Source organism: Diospyros lotus, chromosome 13 (genome assembly GCF_014633365.1).
Source record: "Diospyros lotus cultivar Yz01 chromosome 13, ASM1463336v1, whole genome shotgun sequence".
NCBI classification, from domain to species: Eukaryota; Viridiplantae; Streptophyta; class Magnoliopsida; order Ericales; family Ebenaceae; genus Diospyros; species Diospyros lotus.
The window spans coordinates 30,702,248-30,721,492 of NC_068350.1; the positions used below are offsets into that span (position 1 = coordinate 30,702,248).

At 40.6% G+C, this 19,245-nt stretch overlaps 1 protein-coding gene across 7 annotated transcripts in view; it reads left to right on the plus strand.

Moving 5' to 3' along the window:
- Nucleotides 1-19,245, plus strand: part of LOC127788697 (uncharacterized) — a 50,790-nt gene that overhangs the window by 14,801 nt on the left and 16,744 nt on the right. For 5 of the 7 annotated variants that reach the window (XM_052317273.1, XM_052317275.1, XM_052317276.1 and 2 more), the window contains 2 exons: nucleotides 12,809-12,868; nucleotides 13,675-13,815. In XM_052317273.1, coding sequence (XP_052173233.1) covers nucleotides 12,809-12,868; nucleotides 13,675-13,815 — 201 coding nt within the window. The remainder of the gene's footprint in view (nucleotides 1-12,808; nucleotides 12,869-13,674; nucleotides 13,816-19,245) is intronic. The other 2 variants (XM_052317277.1, XM_052317279.1) reach the window with 1 other exon arrangement.

The following is a 19,245-nucleotide window of genomic DNA, read 5'->3' on the forward strand; positions in this document are numbered from 1 at the left end:
ACTGCGGGTGATCCTTGAAAATTGATTTTGAAGCACAGGGGTTGAGCGTTGGTTGCTACCTGAGGCTGAAAGTGGAACGCGAAGCAAATCCCAGCAAAATTCTGGCAAATTCATGTACTCTGATGATTTCATTGGTCTTGATGTTGATAGACAAGCACAAGTAGTGTTCCGATCTGAGTCTTAACGAAATGAAGAACGATTAAACTGAGAGAAGAGCAAAGCAATTCGGCTGGGAACTGAAGGCAAACAGAGGAGTCAATCCTTGGTTGTGATTTCTGTAGTTGTTTAGCAGTAAGCAACAAGGTAGGCAATAATCTTGGGAGATAACTCAGGCGGTTCCGATGGTGTTTCTGGCAGTTTCGGTGAAGTGATTGAGCAGTGAATCAATGAAGAGAATTCCACAAGCGGTAAATTCGAATCGAATTCTAAACTATGAGTAAAGGAAACAAGAGGTTGAATTAGGCTTTGAAATTTGGTTAACTTTGTTCGAAGTGGAAAGATGAAGTAGAGCGGGCGCTCTTCAGCTATTGTTTGAGGCAAGTATAGGAATTGTTACAACAGGCGAAACAGAAGAATGTACAAAACTCTTGCTCTTTGGTCTTCGAAGTGTCCTGATCATGAGAAGTCGGCCATAGCGAGCAGTGCACGCATGTGACCCTTGGAATCTCAATTGCAGCAGAAGAATCCTGCATTTTCAGTGGGATGTCTTGTTTGTGAGAAGTTGGCCATGGGGAGTAGTGCACACATGAGACAATTGGGGTCTCAATCACAGTAGAAGAATGCTGCATTTTCAGTTCGATACAATAGAAATCATGAGGAGTTTGGCCAGAAGCATCAGCCATGGGAAAAGAAATTAGATAATCAGGTTAGCAGAACATGCGAGGAATTCGATTGTATGTTACACGAGTAGCTGCAGGAGTTTGCAAAGATGCTGACTAAGAGATATAACGTCAGCTTTCCTGCTGAATTCTTCAATAAACAGAGAAGAAATGTTTTAGATGACCATCCTAGGAGTTCTAACCAGAAGATGACTAATTTAGACAACCAATCATCAGGATTGAATTACTGTAACAAAGGACTTTTGGAGGAGAAAAGTGTTGAGTGAGCCTCTTAAATATTCCGGTGAACAAAAAGAAGATGTTGAATTACTGACATGGGATCCGTAAATTCTGACAGAAAAATTAGTCAAGGCTGAGGGAGATATATTGGCCACTAATGTTGGAGAAGAAGTCAATTTGCCTATTACAAATACTATTGAAACTCCACTGAAGGAGAATTCTATTGTCATGAATTCAGTTACAGTTGTTTTGCAACCAAGAGGAGAGCTAATACATCTGGATGTGCCTAATGAGAGCTGGAAAAAATGAAGGATCATTCAAAGGATTGATGGAGGAAGCAAAGTCCCTTTCATTACCCCAGGTGCCTAGTCCAATATATGGAGAATTGGCTAATTTGGGGGATGTGGTTTTGGGAAAAGTTGAGGATTCTTTGGCTTGAGTTAAAGTAGGCAACAAGAAGGTGAAGACATCACTAGCTGGAGGATATCTTATTGCCAACATAAAAGACTCTAGCTTTGAACAGTATGTTGGTGTTGTTGTCATTTCAAAAGGTCCAAGCTAGCTTGCAGTAGGTATGAACCAGTTTTCGGTGCTGGTGGGAACGGAGGTAACTAAAGCAAGTGTTTAAGGGGAGTAAGACATACTCGTTGAAAAGAGAGATATTGATTTCTCTTTCAGCCAAGGGAAACCTCCTATGAGTTATGACCCTAATAAGCATTCTCTCCATCAGCAGCAGATTCAAAGTCATGAGGAATCTTGGAGACCGGTTGTAGCTAGAGGAAAGCTAAGGAAGATAGCTACAAAAGTCAAAAGTTTGGCCGTGGGGAACAAAGCTGTTGCTGCTGCTTTGTGTGTTATTGCTACAACTAGCCAATTAGGATTTTTGCCTATTGCAATGAAGGATGGAGTGATGACTGGAATTAATGCTACAACAACTCCTAGACCTGACATTTCTACATTGCTGCATTTAAAGGCGTTTGTAGATATTGTTGCAAATGGTGACGAAATATTAAAGGAAGCTGGGGTCACAGTTAGCCAATCTTCTGGACATGCACCAGCCCACATTGAAGAAATTGTGGTGGGGAAAGCTGGTAAGGACAGCAACCAGCAAATTTCAGTTGCTCTCTTTGACCAACAGAGAGATTGATTTTGGCTATGTTCTAGTCGAGGTGGACATGAGAACTATTGTAAATTTGTTATGCATACAGAGGTTTTTCAAAACTTTTCCATCCAAACTGTGGAAGAGAAGGAAAAACATATTGGAAGCTATGGAGGTTTGGCATTTCTTGGGGACAAGAAATGTTTTAAGGTGGGGGGAATTGTCATGCTCGTAGGAGCAATAGAAGGGTAATATTGTAATAGAGATATAATACTTGTTAGGAGGTATTTTGCAATTTGTTAGGATTACAGTTGTATTGCACATGGGTGCATGGGTTGAGGCCAAACGGTTGTATTGCACATGGGTGTAGGGGTTGTGAGGCTGTAAATAAGCCATTGTTGTAGGAGGGCAATTATGTTTTGAAATGAAATTGAATTCTCTCAAATTCCCTCTCGTCATTTCTCTCTTAGATTCTCTCTAATTCCTTTCTCCCTCTCTACTAATCTCTCCCCCAAATTTTGTCCAATTCCTCCTCCATTCTTTTCTGTTCTTGTTCCCAATCCCTTCGGATTCTTTCGATTTCCAGCCGAACCCTAGGTATATGACATTATGTTGGGATATAAATATCCCCTGTCTGGACCATACCACTTCAGTACTTAGAAAATATTTCAAATTCCTTATTTCCTTGATCTCAAACTCCTCAGCCAAACATGTACCCAAGTTCTGCCTCTCCTTTTCATTATTTCCTATCACTATAATATCATCAACATAAACAATAAGATTTGTAACAGAACCTGAACCTGAGTGTTTTATGAATAAGGTGTGGTCCCCTTGGCTCGGTTTGTAACCCATGGCTTGCATTACCTTGGAAAACCTCCTAAACCAAGCTCTAGGTGATTTGTTTTAGGCCATATAGTGCCTTCTTAAGTTTGCAAACCTTAGTTCCAGTTTTGTTTTTGTTGAACCCTGGGGGTATGTCCATATAAATTTCCTCCTCAAGGTCTTCGTGCAAGAATGCATTCTTCACATCAAACTGTTGTAAAGGCCAGTCAAAATTAGCTGCTAGGGAAAAAAGAATTCTCATTGTGTTCATCTTGGCTACTAGGGCAAAGGTTTTTTGGTTGTCTCTTCCATATGTTTGGGTATATCCTTTCGCTATCAACCTAGCTTTGTATCTTTCAAGCGTCCCATCTGCTCTATGCTTAACTGTGAAGACCCATTTGCATGCAACTGGTTTATTTCCTTTTGATAAATCCACCTAAATCGTTTGATTTGTGCCCCAAATTGATTTTGGATCATAGGAAAGAAATTGGGGAGGATGTCACTCACATTAGATTTAGATTTAAGAAGAAAGACTCAAGTAACCCTTGTACAATCATCAATAAACGAAAAAAACCAACGTGCCCCATAAACAATTGGAATGGTTGATGGACCTTAGATATCACTATGAATTAATTCAAAAGGAAAAAAACATTTGTTATTACTAGCGGGAAAAACAACACATCTGTGTTTGGCAAATTCACAAACATCACAATAAAACTGTCTAATATCTAGGTCTTTAAACAATGAAGGAAATAGAGTTTTGAGAGTTGAGAAAGCAGGGTGTCCTAGCCTGTAATGATGCAGCCAAATGGTATTCTTGGAGGGTATATGTGGTTTTGAAAGGTATGTTGGGGGCTGGTTCCCCCCGTAAACTGTTGGTGTCACATATTTCTCAAGATTGTATAAGCTATCATGTTCCTTAGCACGTCCAATCATCAGTCTCGAGTCTTGGTCCTAAACAAACAGCAAGATGATAGAAAAATCACTTTGCAATTGACATCATAGGATAGTTTAGATACAGAGAGAAGGTTGGTGGACAATTTAAGCACATGAAGGACATTTTTGAGTGTAAGTGCAGGACTGATTTTAATCTCTCCTATTCTAGCTATTGTGATCAAAGAGCCATCAGCTGTAGCAATTTTTCAATTGCTGGAACATGGTGAGTATGAGTGGAAAAACTGAGAGGAAGAAGTTATATGGTCAGTGGTTTCAGAATCAATAATCTATAAGTCTTTGAAGGATGTATCTGTGGCATTTAAAGCATGAGAAATTGGAGGTTTATCTGAGTGTATCAATGAGCAGTTACCTGAAGATGATGGTTTGTCAAGAGCACTTAGGAAGTGCCTCAACCTTTCAATCTCTTCCTTGCTGAATTCATTTGGTTCGTGGGTCTATTCTTCCCCTTGTGGGGTTGCCATATTGGCTCGCCCCTGGTTTCGATGCTGTTGTCTGCCTTTATTTACCCATTCCTTGCTTGGTGGCTTTCCATTTAGCCTCCAGCACATCTCCCTAGTATGCCTCAACTTCTTGCAGAAAATGCACCACAGGTTATCATGGTTGTCCCTGCCTATGGATTTGGAGACTGTTTTTCCATTCTCTCCAATTAGTTGGTCCTTCTTAAATCCAAACTTCCTCCATTTTCCATCATTGCTAAGGCCTCAACTGTTTTAGGTTCCAACATTACACCTCGCTTGCTTTCCTCAGCTAGAATAATCGAAATCACTTCATTAAGTGAAAGTAAGTCATCTTTGCCTAGGATTTGAACCATCACCTGATCATACTCCATGTTAAGACCTGCAAGGAAGTCATAGGTTTGATCTTTTTCTATGAAAGCTTTCAATGTGGCTGCATTATTGTTGTTTTTCATCTCAATGACTCGATAGTGATTCCTCTCTTGCCAGAGCCTCTTTAGGAGATTGGCATACTTGGTGACAGTCTTGTTCTCTTGCTTTGCTAAAGCTATTTTGGTTTTCAATTCGTAGATTTGGGCTACATCTTTAACCTTTGAATAGGTTTGTTGGACAGACTCCCAAACCTCCTTGGTTGTTGATAAAAACATGCAGGTGTCACTGATTTCGGGTGCCATGGAACTCCAAAGCCATGCAATCATTATGGAATCTTCTTCATCCCATGCTGCATAGGCTGGATCTCCCTTCTTTGATTCGGTCCCTATCATATGACTAATCTTCCTTTCCCTTTCAAAATGGTTCGAATCAATTGGTACCATTTGAGATAATTCTTCTTGTCCAACTGGTAGGCAACATTGATTTGCTGCAATTCTCCCAATGGCTGAAGCAATGAGGGTGCTGGTGTTTCTCTTGTGTAATGGGAACTAACTTTGCCAGTGGTGGCAGACATCTCTAGTTAATGGAAAGGGCTGGAGAAGAATGGGAAGTAAGTTACTATTGCAGCAATGAAGGTTGTTGGTGATGGCTGTGGTAGCAAGCAAGGTTAGGCAGCAATGAAGTCCGCTAGTGATGGGTTGTCGGTAGTTGCAGGAGGGCAGTTGGCGACTGCAAATCGGTCAACGATAAAGGCTTGAGAAAGAGAGTCCTAGGTTTTCCTAGGCTTTGATACCATGTGATAAAATATGGAAATGTCTTTCATTGAATTGGTAGACATACATGTAGAAGTTGCTTACCTAGATATAGAAACAAATTTCCTAATTGAGCAATCTTCTATTTACAAAAATATAGACATAATCACATCCTAATTACAGCTTTAAATCTATAGAATATTGACTAATCACATTGTCGTGTACCTATATGGGGAACTATTGTAATAAGTGCTGGTAGGATAAGTGTAAAATTTGAATGCAGGAAGTGGTAATCGTTGATAGAATTGAACTGATATGACACACACCAAGAGGGGGGGTGAATTGGTATAATTAAAAAATTTATTTTGAGAAGCAAAGATACTTTCAAATGGTGAAGAGTAAATATGGAATTTATCAATGAACAATCAAAGTCAGTAAAAACAAAAATGCAAGGGTAAGCAAGAAAAGTATGGAAAACGGTGAAGACACGAATTTATAGTGGTTCAGCTTTCCAAGCTTAGTCCACTACCTTAGCTATCAACTAAGGATTTTTAAAACCAATCTTTACTCTCAAACCCCCTACTCAATATGAGCAGGTCCTCTAGTCCTTGATTATGGAACTTACAACCTCCCAACTTAATGGGCCCTCTAGCTACCGCTAGGAAAAAATACAGAGAATGAAAATAGAGATTCTAAGAGTACAACTCTTAGTTACAAATTCTCTCTTTAAATGAAGGATCGAGGCTTAAAAGTAATAGAACAGTAAAATATCGAAGTCTCTTCAATGAAAATACAGAGAGAAAAGTTAAAAGCTCGATGTAACAGTGAAGGCACTATCGTTCAAGATATTCAATGTATTTCAGCAGCCTTCAATGCGTCTTCAACCACCTATTTATAGTTGATGGTGGGCAAGTTGAATTTTTGGACCGTTGTGGGTGGTTGGGCGAGCATTTAATGCGCCAAAAACTAGCCGCTATAAGTTTCTGTGAAATACATAGTCGACAGAGAAAATAGGTTAGTCGACTATTTTTACAAATGAATCTAAGCATAGTCGACAGACAGAAAGTGATAGTCGACTATCTTTTAATACAAAACTCCCATAGTCGACAGATACAAGAGTATAGTTGACAGATGAGAAAATGTGAAGAAAATTTTGAATTTACAGAACAAAAATAGTCGACAGATGAAATGCCATAGTCGACTATCCTTACTTGATAGTCGACAGATCAAATCAGCATAGTCGACTATCCTTATACATAGTCGACTATCCTTAACAGCATAGTCGACTATTCTAAAGCATAGTCAACAGAAAGAAACATATAGTCGACTATCCTTTTGAAAACATAGAAAACTTTAACAGAACCTCATTTTGATCTTTTTGAAAGCAAGTTGAGATTATCAAAAGTATATTTTGAAATAAATAGCACTCAACCAAACTCAATGATTCTTTTATAGGATTTCATATCTTGCTTCAAAATTCATGTATTAAAAGTTTGTTTTTTCATTCATATAATCCATACCTTTCTTCACAATTCACATATTAAAATTTATTTTCTCATTTGTGTAATCCATTTTGTAGAGATTGATTTTCATATAGTCATTAACAAAACCATTTTATTACTAAGAGTAAATTATCAATCATTATTGGTGCCAACTTCCCACCGGGACTGAGTATATAAGCTCGTCCCAAATTCATTATGAATCATCGAATATCATTTGAATTGATTCTCATTCAATTTCTCTCTCCCTCTCATTTCATTCTCAATCCTTCTCCCTCAATTCTCTAATTTCCCTTCCCTCCATTTGAATTCCCGCCTAATTCTCTCTACAAAAGGGAGAGAACCCTACCGAATGCAGGGGATTCGACAGTTGGTATCAGAGCTTCATTCTTGGCCCAAGAATTTCGATGAATTCAAAGCAATGGCGGATGACACTCGCATGAAGCAAATGGAATTGCAACTCCAGTAAGTGATGACCATAGTGATGGATATGTAGACTCGAGTTGGATCCATGGAGGATGCGATCGGAATGGTGGTTAATGAGAAGTTTGAGGAGGCCTCAGATCGGTTGTGTGGGGATATGTGCAACCAAATCGGAAAGGAGATGAGGGAACATAGTAATATGTTGTGCGATCAGATATAACAGTTTATGCTCATGTTCTCGAGCCAAGCTCAGGTGAGGATGTCTCTAGATTTTCCCCCGCGAGAAAGATCGGATTCGATATTGCCAGGAGTTGGCACGAGCTAGAGGATGGTCAGCTCGTTGGAGTTGGAGGGCGATGCAGCAGCCATGGGGGACAATGGAGTGGAAAAGAAACCGAAGATCCAGGTGAATTTAAATCACCACAATTTCCCTGTCCTGAAATTGGAGCTACCAGTGTTCGATGAGATGAAGCCACGCTGGTGGGTTCGATGGTGTTAGAAATTGTTCGGGATACATCAGGTGGCTGATGATTAGAAGATCAATTTGGCAATGGCCTACTTGAATGACGTGAGGGATGTATGGTACCAGGGGTGGTCAAGGGTGAGAAAAGAGTGTAGTTGGGATGAGTTTGTGAAGGGATTATGTGAAAGGTTCAGGGAGAAGAGAACCATGGATGTAGTTGAGGAGTTCAACAAAATGAAGCAGAATGGATGTAGTTGGTCAGGTTCGAGGAGCTAAAATCCCTGATGCTCAACAAAAATCTGTATATGACCGAAGATTACTTTGTGTCAAGTTTTATCAATGGCCTAAGTGAGGAACTCAGATCCGCAGTGAAGATGACAAGGCCAAGGACAGTGCAAGAAGCGGTGGAGAGTGCTTTGTTTTAGGTGTTTAATGTGGAAGTCCTGATGAAGAAGCAGAGGAATCAGGGCAAGGGAAATGGCTTGGGCCTATCACCACCCATGGGGAGGATGCAAGGAAGAGAGACATATAGGGTTGGGGTAATACCAAAGCTGCCAGCATTACCAATCCCTGCTAATGCAAGGCAATAAGGGGGGAGGGTGACAAAGCAAAGGAGGCCTACTGGACTATGTTACTGGTGTGGGGATAAGTACTTCCCCGGACACCAATGCAGGAGGCAATAGCTCTTGTTGGAAGGGGGAGAGATAGAGGAGGACGCAGGAGAAGAGGCCATGATTGTAGTGGATGATTGGGAAGAAGAAGACAATGTCACTATATCTCTCCATGCTATAAAAGTAGTGGCTAGCAGCAAGATTATCAAGGTTGAAGGGAAGGTGTAAGAGGATACACTCATGGTATTAATTGATAGCGGGAGTACCCACAGCTTCATTGACGAAGGGACAACAGGGAGGATGAATTGTGAGTTGTTTAGCACCCAACCCCTATCAGTAACAGTGGCTAACGGGAGCAAGGTATGGAGTAAATCAGCTTGCTTGAGATTTTGGTGGACAATGCAAGGGGAGACGTTTGAAGTTGACCTGAGGCTACTGAAATTGGGACGCTGTCAGATATTCTTGGGAGTTGATTGGATAAGAGGGGTAAGCCCTATTAGCTTTGACTTTAATAAGCCCCTCTCAGGTTTGACTTTAATAAGATGGAGGTTACATTGAAGAAGGAAGGCAAGAGAATCACCTTACAAGGGAATGTGGAAATAGGGGCTTACAAGTTGATAAGGGGAAAGAGGCTGCACAAGCTGCTCAAGTGCAAGCTCTCTCAGGTGGCTCAATTATTCTTAATTGAGGCCAATGAGGAGACTGAGGAGCAGGGGGAACAGGAAGGACAGTGCTCAATGGCCACCAGCCACCCAACCACACCCGTATGGTAGGTATATGAGTTGGCTTCCCTTGATGCATTACGTATTGAGTTTAGGGATTTATTCGTAGAACCTAAGGACCTACCCCCTAAAAGGCCATTTGATCATTTTATTTGCTTGCAACCCAACGCCGCACCAGTTAACATAAGATCCTATAGGTATCCCCCAAAGCTTAAAATTGAAATTGAGAAATTAGTAAAAGAAATGCTAGACAATCCTATAATTTGCCCCAATAGAAGCCCATTTGCCTCTCTTGTCATTTTAGTTAAGAAAAAAGGATGGAACTTGGTGTTTTTGTATTGATTACCACTAGCCAAACCACATCAACATCAAGGATAAATTCCTTATCCCTATTATTGAAGACCTATTAGATGAATTAAGCCATGCCTCTGTATTCTCTAAATTTTACCTGAGATCTGACTATCATCAAATTCGGATGAACCCAATTGATATACCTAAAACCGCTTTTAGAACTCACCATGGGCATTATGAGTTTACAATAATGCCCTTTGGATTAACTAATGCTTCAGCCACCTTTCAGGCCCTAATGAACCACATCTTTGAACCATATCTTCGAAAATTTGTGCTGGTATTCTTTGATGATATATTGATCTACATCCTTACCTTTTCTCAGTACCTAGAACACCTTAGGACTGCATTTCAGGTCCTTAGATTCAATCGGCTATGCATCAAAAGGTCCAAATATGCCTTTGCTCAGAAACAAGTGAAGTACTTGGGGCATGTGATTTCTTGTGTTGGAGTTAGCATTGACTCCAAGAAAATTTTAGCTATGGTTACTTGGCTTAGACCAGGGAATATCAAGTCTTTATTGGGGTTGATGGGCTACTGTAGGCGTTTTGTGAAAAATTATGGAATGATAAGCAAGCCACTGGCAGAATTATTAAAGAAGGATAACTTCAGGTGGAGTGAAGAGGCAGAGGCTGTATTTGGGTAATTGAAGCAAGCCATGTGCAAGGTGCTCGTGTTGGGGATCCCCAATTTTGGTAAGCCATTCACCTTAGAGACTGATGCTAGTGGAACGGAAGTAGGGGTTGTTTTATCACAAGATGGCCGACCCTTAGCTTTCATGAGCCAAGCCTTAGCCCTAAGGCATCAAGGGCTTAGCACATATGACAAGGAGTTATTGGATGTGCTTATGGCAGTGGATAAGTGGAGGCATTATTTGGAGGGGGGGGACAGTTTACAATCAAGATAGATCATGAGAGTCTCAAGTTCCTCTCACAGCAAAAGTTGCACACTGATTTGCAGAAGAAGGGTATGGCTAAGTTGATGGGATTGAATTTTGTGATTTAGTATAGAAAAGGAAAAGAAAATGTGGCTGCAGACGCCTTATCAAGATGCTATGAGGAGGGAGACTGTATAGCTATCATAGCTTTGGTACCAAGAGGTGGCAGCAAGCTATGATAAAGGGACTTGGGCAAGGGAGCTATTGGAGCAGCGCAACCTTGATAGCAATAGTAGGTAGGGGTACACCATATGCAATGGCCTAATGAGATATCGGGGGCGATTGGTGATAGGGGATTGTGAGGCACTAAAGAGAAGAATTCTCCAAACCATGCATGATTCTCCTTTGGGGGGACACTCGGGTATTCAGAACACCTACTAGAAGGTAAAGCAAGTGTTTTTTTGGCCAAGCCTTAAAAAGTCAGTGATGGAGTTTAATTTGCAATGTGACACGTGCAAAAGGTGCAAGCACAAGTCAATGGCAAGACTAGGCCTCTTGCAGCCTTCAAGGGTCCCAGATCAGGCTTGGGCCAACATAACTATGGATTTTGTAGAGGGATTGCCTCGATCAGAGGGGAAGAATTGTGTCCTAGTAGTGGTGGATCGATTGACTAAGCACAACCACTTCCTCAATCTATCCCACCCATTCACGGCACAAGAAGTGGCCAGAGTATTCTTGGATAGTGTGGTGAAATTACATGGGTTGCCCCAAACCATCATTTCAGATAGGGACAAAGTGTTCACTAGCTTGTTCTGGCAAGACCTACTAAAATCCTTAGGCTATAAGCTTCACATGTCCACCGCCTACCACCCAGAGACTGATGGCCAATCAGAGAGGGTTAAGCAGTCCCTTGAGACCTATCTGAGGTGCTTCTGTTTTATGTAGCCTAAGGGGTGGCACAAATGGCTATCTCTGACACAATGGTGGTATAATTCCAGCCACCACCGATCCATTGGGATGACACCATTCGAGGCTTTGTATGGATACAAATCTAGCTTACTACCATCTATCGAAGAACCAACCTCTGTGGCAACTATGGAGGCCTATCTGCAGCACGGGCAAGACATTCTACAAACTTTGAAAACAAAATTGGTCAAGACCCAAAACCAGATGAAGCAGCTAAGCTAACAGATAAAAAAGAGGAGTGAAAGGGAATTTGAGGTAGGAGAAGAGGCATACCTCAAGCTTAGTTAACCTCATCTAAGGTCACTTTCGAGGCAGCCTGTCACTCAACTAAGCCTCAGGTTCTACGGCCCTTATACCATCATTGCGAAGGTAGGACCAGTATCCTACAAGCTGCAACTACTTAAGGGAACACAAATTCATCCCGTGTTCCATGTGTCCCTTCTCAGGAAGGCAACTGGGAACCAGGCAGCTAGTCAATCCCTTCCATTTCCACTCAGAGAGCAAGAGCTAGTAGCCACACCAATAGCCATCCTGAACAAGAGGGTGATTTTCCAACAAGGAGCCCCATTCACCCAAGTGCTAGTGCAGTGGTCCTCATTGTACCCTGACAACAACACTTGGGAATATCTATCAGAGTTCCTCTAGCAGTTCCCAAGCGTGGCTAGCTTACTTAGCATTCTTGAGGACAAGAATTAGCTTAAGGGGAGGAGAGTTGTCGTGTACCTATATGGGGAACTATTGTAATAAGTATAAGTGCTGGTAGGATAAGTGTAATTGGTGAGAAGTGTAAAATTTGAATGAGAGAAGTGGTAACCGTCATTGGCGCCAACTTCCCACCAGGACCGAGTATATAAGCTCGTCCCAAATTCATTGTGAATCATCGAATATCATTTGAATTGATTCTCATTCAATTTCTCTCATTGATTCTCTCGCCCTCTCATTTCATGCTCAATCCCTCTCTCTCAATTCTCTAATTTCCCTTCCCTCCATCTCAATTTCCGCCTAATTCTCTCTACAAAGAGGAGAGAACCCTGCCGGATCCAGGGGATTCGACACACATATAATCAAAGTCTTGATTCACGACAAAAGTAACAATTTTCCTTTTCTTTTTCCTCCTTGTCCTCACTGTTTTCTTTAGATTTCATCTTGATTCCAGAACTACAGGGATTAAGATTTTTCCCTTCCCCTTTCTTTCTTGGATCTTTTATAAGATATGACCGCGGTTACTAATAGCTAGTTTTCTTCTCATAATCTTATGCATCGGTGATCTCCATAATCAGTATTACATTCTTATTCTTTTTAATAATTACTAGAAAATAAATAGAAGAATATAATTGCATTAATGCAGTTTCCTATGTAATTTTCTGCTCCTCTTCTTTGATAGAACTCAACAAAAGAGACAATTGCTGGCCTGAATGGTGATAAAGCTAGACTGCAAACACAGGTACATAACCCTGGGACCAGATGCATAAAAACAATTTAAGTACAGCCTTTCTGTAATCCTTAAGTGCTGTGTATGCTGCATGGTACTTCACTATCAAACTTCTGTAAAATCTGATCAAACCAAACTATATGGTCAGCCAGCTATTTTGGGCACATGTGATAACCATTTCAGCATGAAGATATTTAAATGGCTTGTTCCTAAATTTGACTAGCCATTTTGTTCTGAAATGCTTTGCTATTTATGCATTCATGTTTTTGTTCTTAATTTTTCAAATATAATATTGCCCTGCATTTTTGTTCTCCTCCTTGAAGAGGAACAGCTAAGAATATTCAGAGGATAAGGGGAACGTGGTGCTTTGATGCACCCAAACAAATTCTTATCTTCTTTGGAAGTTTCTGAACCTTTCTGTCTTAGCTATAAATTTTCTCCATGCACAAGCTGTTGGTGAGGTCCAACCTTCCCATCTTAGCTATATATTAGCTTTACATTTTCTCCATGCACCAATATAGCTGATCCCATCTAGTAAGATTAAAGCTTGTATTATTGTTGAACAAGCTGTTGATGAGGTAGCCAAGTGAAAGATTGATGGGATCTTTTTATCTGGTGGTCTTTTTCTTTTTTGAATTCTTTTTTGCTCTTTTTCTTCCATGTATTCTTTGACCTTCTGTTTGTGTTATTCTTTTGCTACCACAGTGGGGTTGAGAAGGATGTCATAGCTTATGAACCACATTTCACCTGTTTACAGACCATTTAGTGCAAGAAGTAGTTTTTGTTCTGATACAGATATTGAAATCAAAGCTTGGCAGGTGATGGAGTTGGAAGAATCCAGAAACCATCTTGCACACGAAAATCAGAGGCTGAAAGAAAGCATGTCTGGCCTGCAGTTGCAAATACTGAGTTTTGAGAAGAGTGTTGCTTCTGCCAGGATGTCAACTGCAATGATGATGGTATGTTTCTCACATCCTAGCTTTGTGGCATATTTTGTACTGTTTGTCATATCTTGTTTGTTAAGGGGGTCGTGATATTTAATTATGATCTTTACATTAAATAACTACATACACTTGGATGATTTGTATGTATTTTGTGTATTTCCTTAGAATATATTGTTTCCTTACATTAGAATAGGATGCATGTATATAAGGCATTCCACACCTCATTTATGAAAGATTCTTTCACATTGTTTTATTTTACATGGTATCATAGACAAAACCCCAACCCTAGCCTTTTATTAAAAAAAAAAAAAAAAAACCCTAGCCTTAGCTTCTTAAACCAGCATTACTCATTGTCAGTCTCCATTGTCACCTTTGTTGCCTTCAGTCATCATTACCATCTTCTTGCAACCATGACACATCTTTCTTGTTGTCCTAGCGATGCCTTTGTTTGACAACTCCTCTAGTTTTGGTGATGACTTCGATGTAACATGATGCAAGGTGAGGCAACCCAGTTCGTGTCTTGTCAATAGATCTATGCTTGTTGCCCTCTTGTTGTCATCTGAACACTCATCTCCAGCATCGGCTAGTTATATTTGGCAACAACCCTAGATCTACTAGATCCAATGAGAACTTCATCAGATCTAATCTTCCCTTTGTGCATCTCAATCTAAGTGTGCGACTTAGTTCCGATTTTGTCTTCTTGGGTAACTCAATCAATGTCACACTCGTTGACAACCATGCATTGTGTTTGCATCTTTCTGAGAACTTAGATCTAACATTGTTCTCTTTTGGTTGTGTTGTGTCATGGTTGTTCTAATTGTGTGGTATTGCTATTTTGGTTTAGGGTTTCAGGAACAGTAGAATATGTTTTGTGCCTATGTTGGAAACTTAGACCCATGTGTCACTAAGTGAAAGCTTGAAGATGAATTCTACATGTTTGGAGTTATGTGTAGTGTTTGGGTTGCAAAAAGGCCGCCAAGTTATGCTTTTATTGATTTTGATGACCATAGGGATGCACACGATGCAATTTGTGAACTAGATAGTAAGAATGGCTGGTGAATTGAGTCTCTTACAACTCTAGAGGTAGTGCTGGTCGTCGTGGCAGTGGTTGTGATCATCCTCGAGCAACTAATACAACCCCTAGTAGATCTTCTTCAATGACTATCTCAAGGGAAGAGTATGCTTAGTTCCTTTAGTTTCGAGCAACACAACACAACCCGTCATCTATAGCATCTTTTTCTCTCACCAGTAAGCCCACTAGTTGTTATACACAATCATTTTCACTTGGTCCATGGAATTTTGACTTAGGTGCTACTAACCACATGTTTGGTACATAGTTATACAGAACATGGTACATATTTGGGTATGAGGCATGCTCCTTATCTAGGTATGCATTCATGGGGGGTAGGATTAGTTGGTACATTAGTTTGGTTCATGGTTCACTTTTGAATAATGTATTGGCACACTTATTAAAACTCAAAAGGAAATTTTTTGTTATATTCATATGATATTGCAATGAAAATAAGGTTCAACATAACTAAAAGCAAGTCTGTAATAACGTAAAACCATAAGAGTAGGACTAGAAAGAAGAAGAAGAAAAAAAAAACTAAATGTTAACATAATAAATTTAATGATAAGGTGAACTTATTTTGTCTCCTAATGATTTTTGAGTTCAAACCTTTGAAATTGGCTTATCAAGTCACTTTAAAGTTTAATATTTGGGATCACCATTTTTGGCAATCTAGGTTACATCCCTCCCCATTCCAATACGTGTTTGTACCTAATCAGATATGTGTGATTGGAGACGTAGTTTGGGGTTTGGGTTGGTTGGGGGGGTTTCAAGAATTCTATAACTATGGTCCGATAATAGTTCTCTATTCTCTAATATCCAAAGTTTGGGATTGCCTCTTCTTACATTGGTTGATGACTCTTAAGCATCAATCAAGGGTATCAGGAGTGTTAAACCCCTTTCTACTTTGTCCTTATCATCTATTCTACATTTTCCATAGTGCCCTTTTATTTACTTTCTATCAATCAACTCAGTTGTGATCTTAATTTTGCCATAACCTTTCTAATTTTGTCTTTGTTCAAGATCAGAGGAAACCATGGATTTTGTTGAAAGGCTACCCAGATCGAAAGGAAGGGACTGCATCATTGTAATCGTGGACCGGTTAACTAAATTCAGCCATTTCATAGGCGTATCCCACCCCTTCACTGCTCAAGAGGTGGCAAGAGTCTTCTTGGACAACATAATAAAGATGCACGGGTGCCTCAGTCTATAGTATCAGACAGGGACAAGGTCTTCACTAGTGCATTCTGGCGAGAACTACTTAAATCCCTAGGCGCTAAGCTGCATATGTCTACTGCCTATCACCCCTAATCGGATGGGCAATCACAGAGGGTGAATCAGTGTCTAGAATCTTACCTGAGGTGCCTATGTTTCATGCAGCCAAGAGGGTGGCACAAGTGGTTATCGATAGCCTAATGGTGGTACAACTCGTGCCACCATAGCTCCATAAATATGAGTCCATTCGAGGCTTTGTATGGGTACAAACCAGTACTATTGCCAGTAGTAAGGGATCCACCGACAGTGATGGAAGTTGGGGCATACATGCAACAGAGGCAAGAGGTAGTGAGACTCTTGAAGGCTAAACTAACAAAGGCTAGGAACAGAATGAAACAAATGGCTGATTGGAGGAGTGTGAGAACCTTTTCAGAAGGAGAGATAGTCTTTCTCAAGCTTAATCCCCAACAGCTCAAAAATGTCACTAAGTAGCCAGTGTCTAAATTGAGTCCTAGATTCTTCGGCCCCTACCTAGTGCTGGCAAAAGTGGGACCGGTGGCTTACAAATTGCAACTACATGAGGGGTGCCAATTACACCCGGTCTTCCACATATCCTTACTCAAGAAAGGAGTGGGCTCGCTACAAGTTAGTCACACACTTTCTGGAAGTACCAATGAAGAAGTAGGACCTAACATCCCTACTACCATCTGTCATGACCCAAGGAATAATAGAAGGGCATCATTGTAATAGGGTTGCAATGGTTTGTTAGGATATTTTTACAAGTTGTTAGAAGCACATGAGTGCTGTTAGAATGCTGTTAGAAATTAGTTAAGCAACTAATTACTATGCCTATAAAAAGGCCCATTGTAAGAGGAGAGGATATGTTTGAATTGATTAATGAAACTCATTCTCTCTCTAAGATTTCTCTCAAATCTCCCTCTCATTTCTCTCTAATTTCTCCCCCATTTCCCCCTCCAATCATTCTGTTCTCAGTTCTATTTCAATTTTGATTTCTTCTCCAATTCAATTCCTCCCCAATTACTTCTTGAACTTGTTATGAACCCTAGGTTCATGACAAATTGGTATCAGAGCAGTCAAGCCTAGGCTTTGATTTCAATCAATTCTAGGTTGTGACTTTGGCAATTCTTATCCGAAACTCAAAGGTGTGGCGGGCTAGCTGATTTTCGACCGCCAATTCTGTTGATATTACATTCAGGCAGTTCAAGAAGGCAACCTCAGAGCAATTGGCGATCTAGGGGGGCGACTTCAGGAGTAGGTCCAGTGAATTCAATCCTTGTGTTCCAAGCAAGTATACGTTGGTTATTAGGCAAAGTAGATCCAGGCGAGCTAGGCTAATTTTCGGCAATCCACGTTCAAATTTGCAATCAAAACATGAAGCGTTGTTGCAGTCGAACAAGGAAGGAGAAGCAAAGCCGTGATTGCGACTTCGATTCAAGTGAATTCCAGAGTTTCGACAATTCCAATTAATTCCAGTAAGTGGTTCTGGTGATTTTCGGCTAAGGATCTGGAAGTTTTGTTATCATTGCGTAAGATCCAGATTGTTAGGGCGTGCAATTGAGGCTAGCCCAGATTCTTGAACGATTGATAATCAACGACAATTGCAATCATAGGCGGACAATTAGCTGACTTGGAGTGTTAGACGGTGATTGGGTGTTGGAATCAGGACTCAGCGGAATTGAAGATGACACAAGCCAAGAGAGGCCGACGGTGATACCGAGTTGAATTTGAAGTCAAAATTAGAGTGGTGCAGCAGGTATGGGATCGGAATCGGAGCGACTATAAAGGGGGAAGCGTGAATCGCTTCAGATTAGGTTGTCGACTTGAAGATGGAACAGCAGGGTGATTTGCTATTGTTTTCCGAGTTGCTGTAGTTGATCAAGAAGGCGAGGTGAGTGTAGGAGACTTTGCAACAGACGAGCCTAAAGGCGGAATCAGATTTGTTGCCTAGCCGTTCAGTTTGCTAGAGAATTGAAGATCACTGACGGTGGTAAGGTGATTGCTTGTTTTGGGCGACTGTTGTGAAGCAGGTTGATTGTGGCTATTTTTCGAGGCTAGGTAGTGTGGATCAGCAAGCCGAAGCACAACATTCCAACGAGTTCAAGTGGTCTTGGTTGTTGAAATTGAGACCAATCATAACCGAAGGGGAGAAGCAACTCTCGGGTCAGAAGTTGTCGTTGGTTTTATCAGAAATTTCAGACAGCAATTGATCTAACAGATCCGAACTCCTACTACTTGGACTTCGAAGTATACCCGGTTTGTGAAAAATCAATGCACGCATGAGGCAATTAGAGACTCAATGGCAGCAGAATAAGGCTACAATTTCAGCTGGAAACAACAAGGAACAGGAGAAGGGGATCGGCCAAGTTGACAAGGAAACAAGAAGTGTAATACATGATACGAGCAAGGATTTCGGTCATATGTTACATGAGCAACTGCAAGAGTTTGCAATGATATTAACTAAGAAGTATCATTATAGCTTTCCAGCTAAATTCTTTGAAGATTATCGTGGTAGTTTTAACAAAGAAGAATTCCTAAAAATGGAGCAGCCGGAGGAGAAGTGCAACATCAAAAATGATATTAAAGGTGAATGGCATTATCCAAAGGGAATCTGTAATGAATAGATTTATAGGGCAAAGGCAAAAGGAGAATTAAAGGAACACACCGATTCCTTTGGAAAAGAAGTTCTCGATGGTGATGTTTCTGGGATTCTGCAACAAGATTAGTCCAACTTTAAGGAAGAAGGAGAAGAGGAAGAAGAGAGTGAGGAAAAGGAATTGGAGGATGGCACTTGAACAACTTTATAGTCTTGTTGGTTGAGTCAAAGGTATTTGTAGGTCCTCCATAAGCCTTACCAGCCAAATAAGCTCACATATGCCTTGGGCTATTGCCCTAAACTCTGCTTCTGCACTGTTTCTTGCTACTACCGATTGTTTTTTGCTTCTCCATATAACTAGGTTTCCCCATAATTTAGTGCAAAATCCAAATGTTGACCGACTATCTATTACTAATCCAGCCCAATTTGCATCAGAGAACCCTTCAGCCCCTTTTTCATCACTCTTTTGAAACAACAGTCCCTTACCAGGAGTTCCTTTTAAGTATCTCAATATGCCTTACCAGGAGTTCCTTTTAAGTATCTCAAT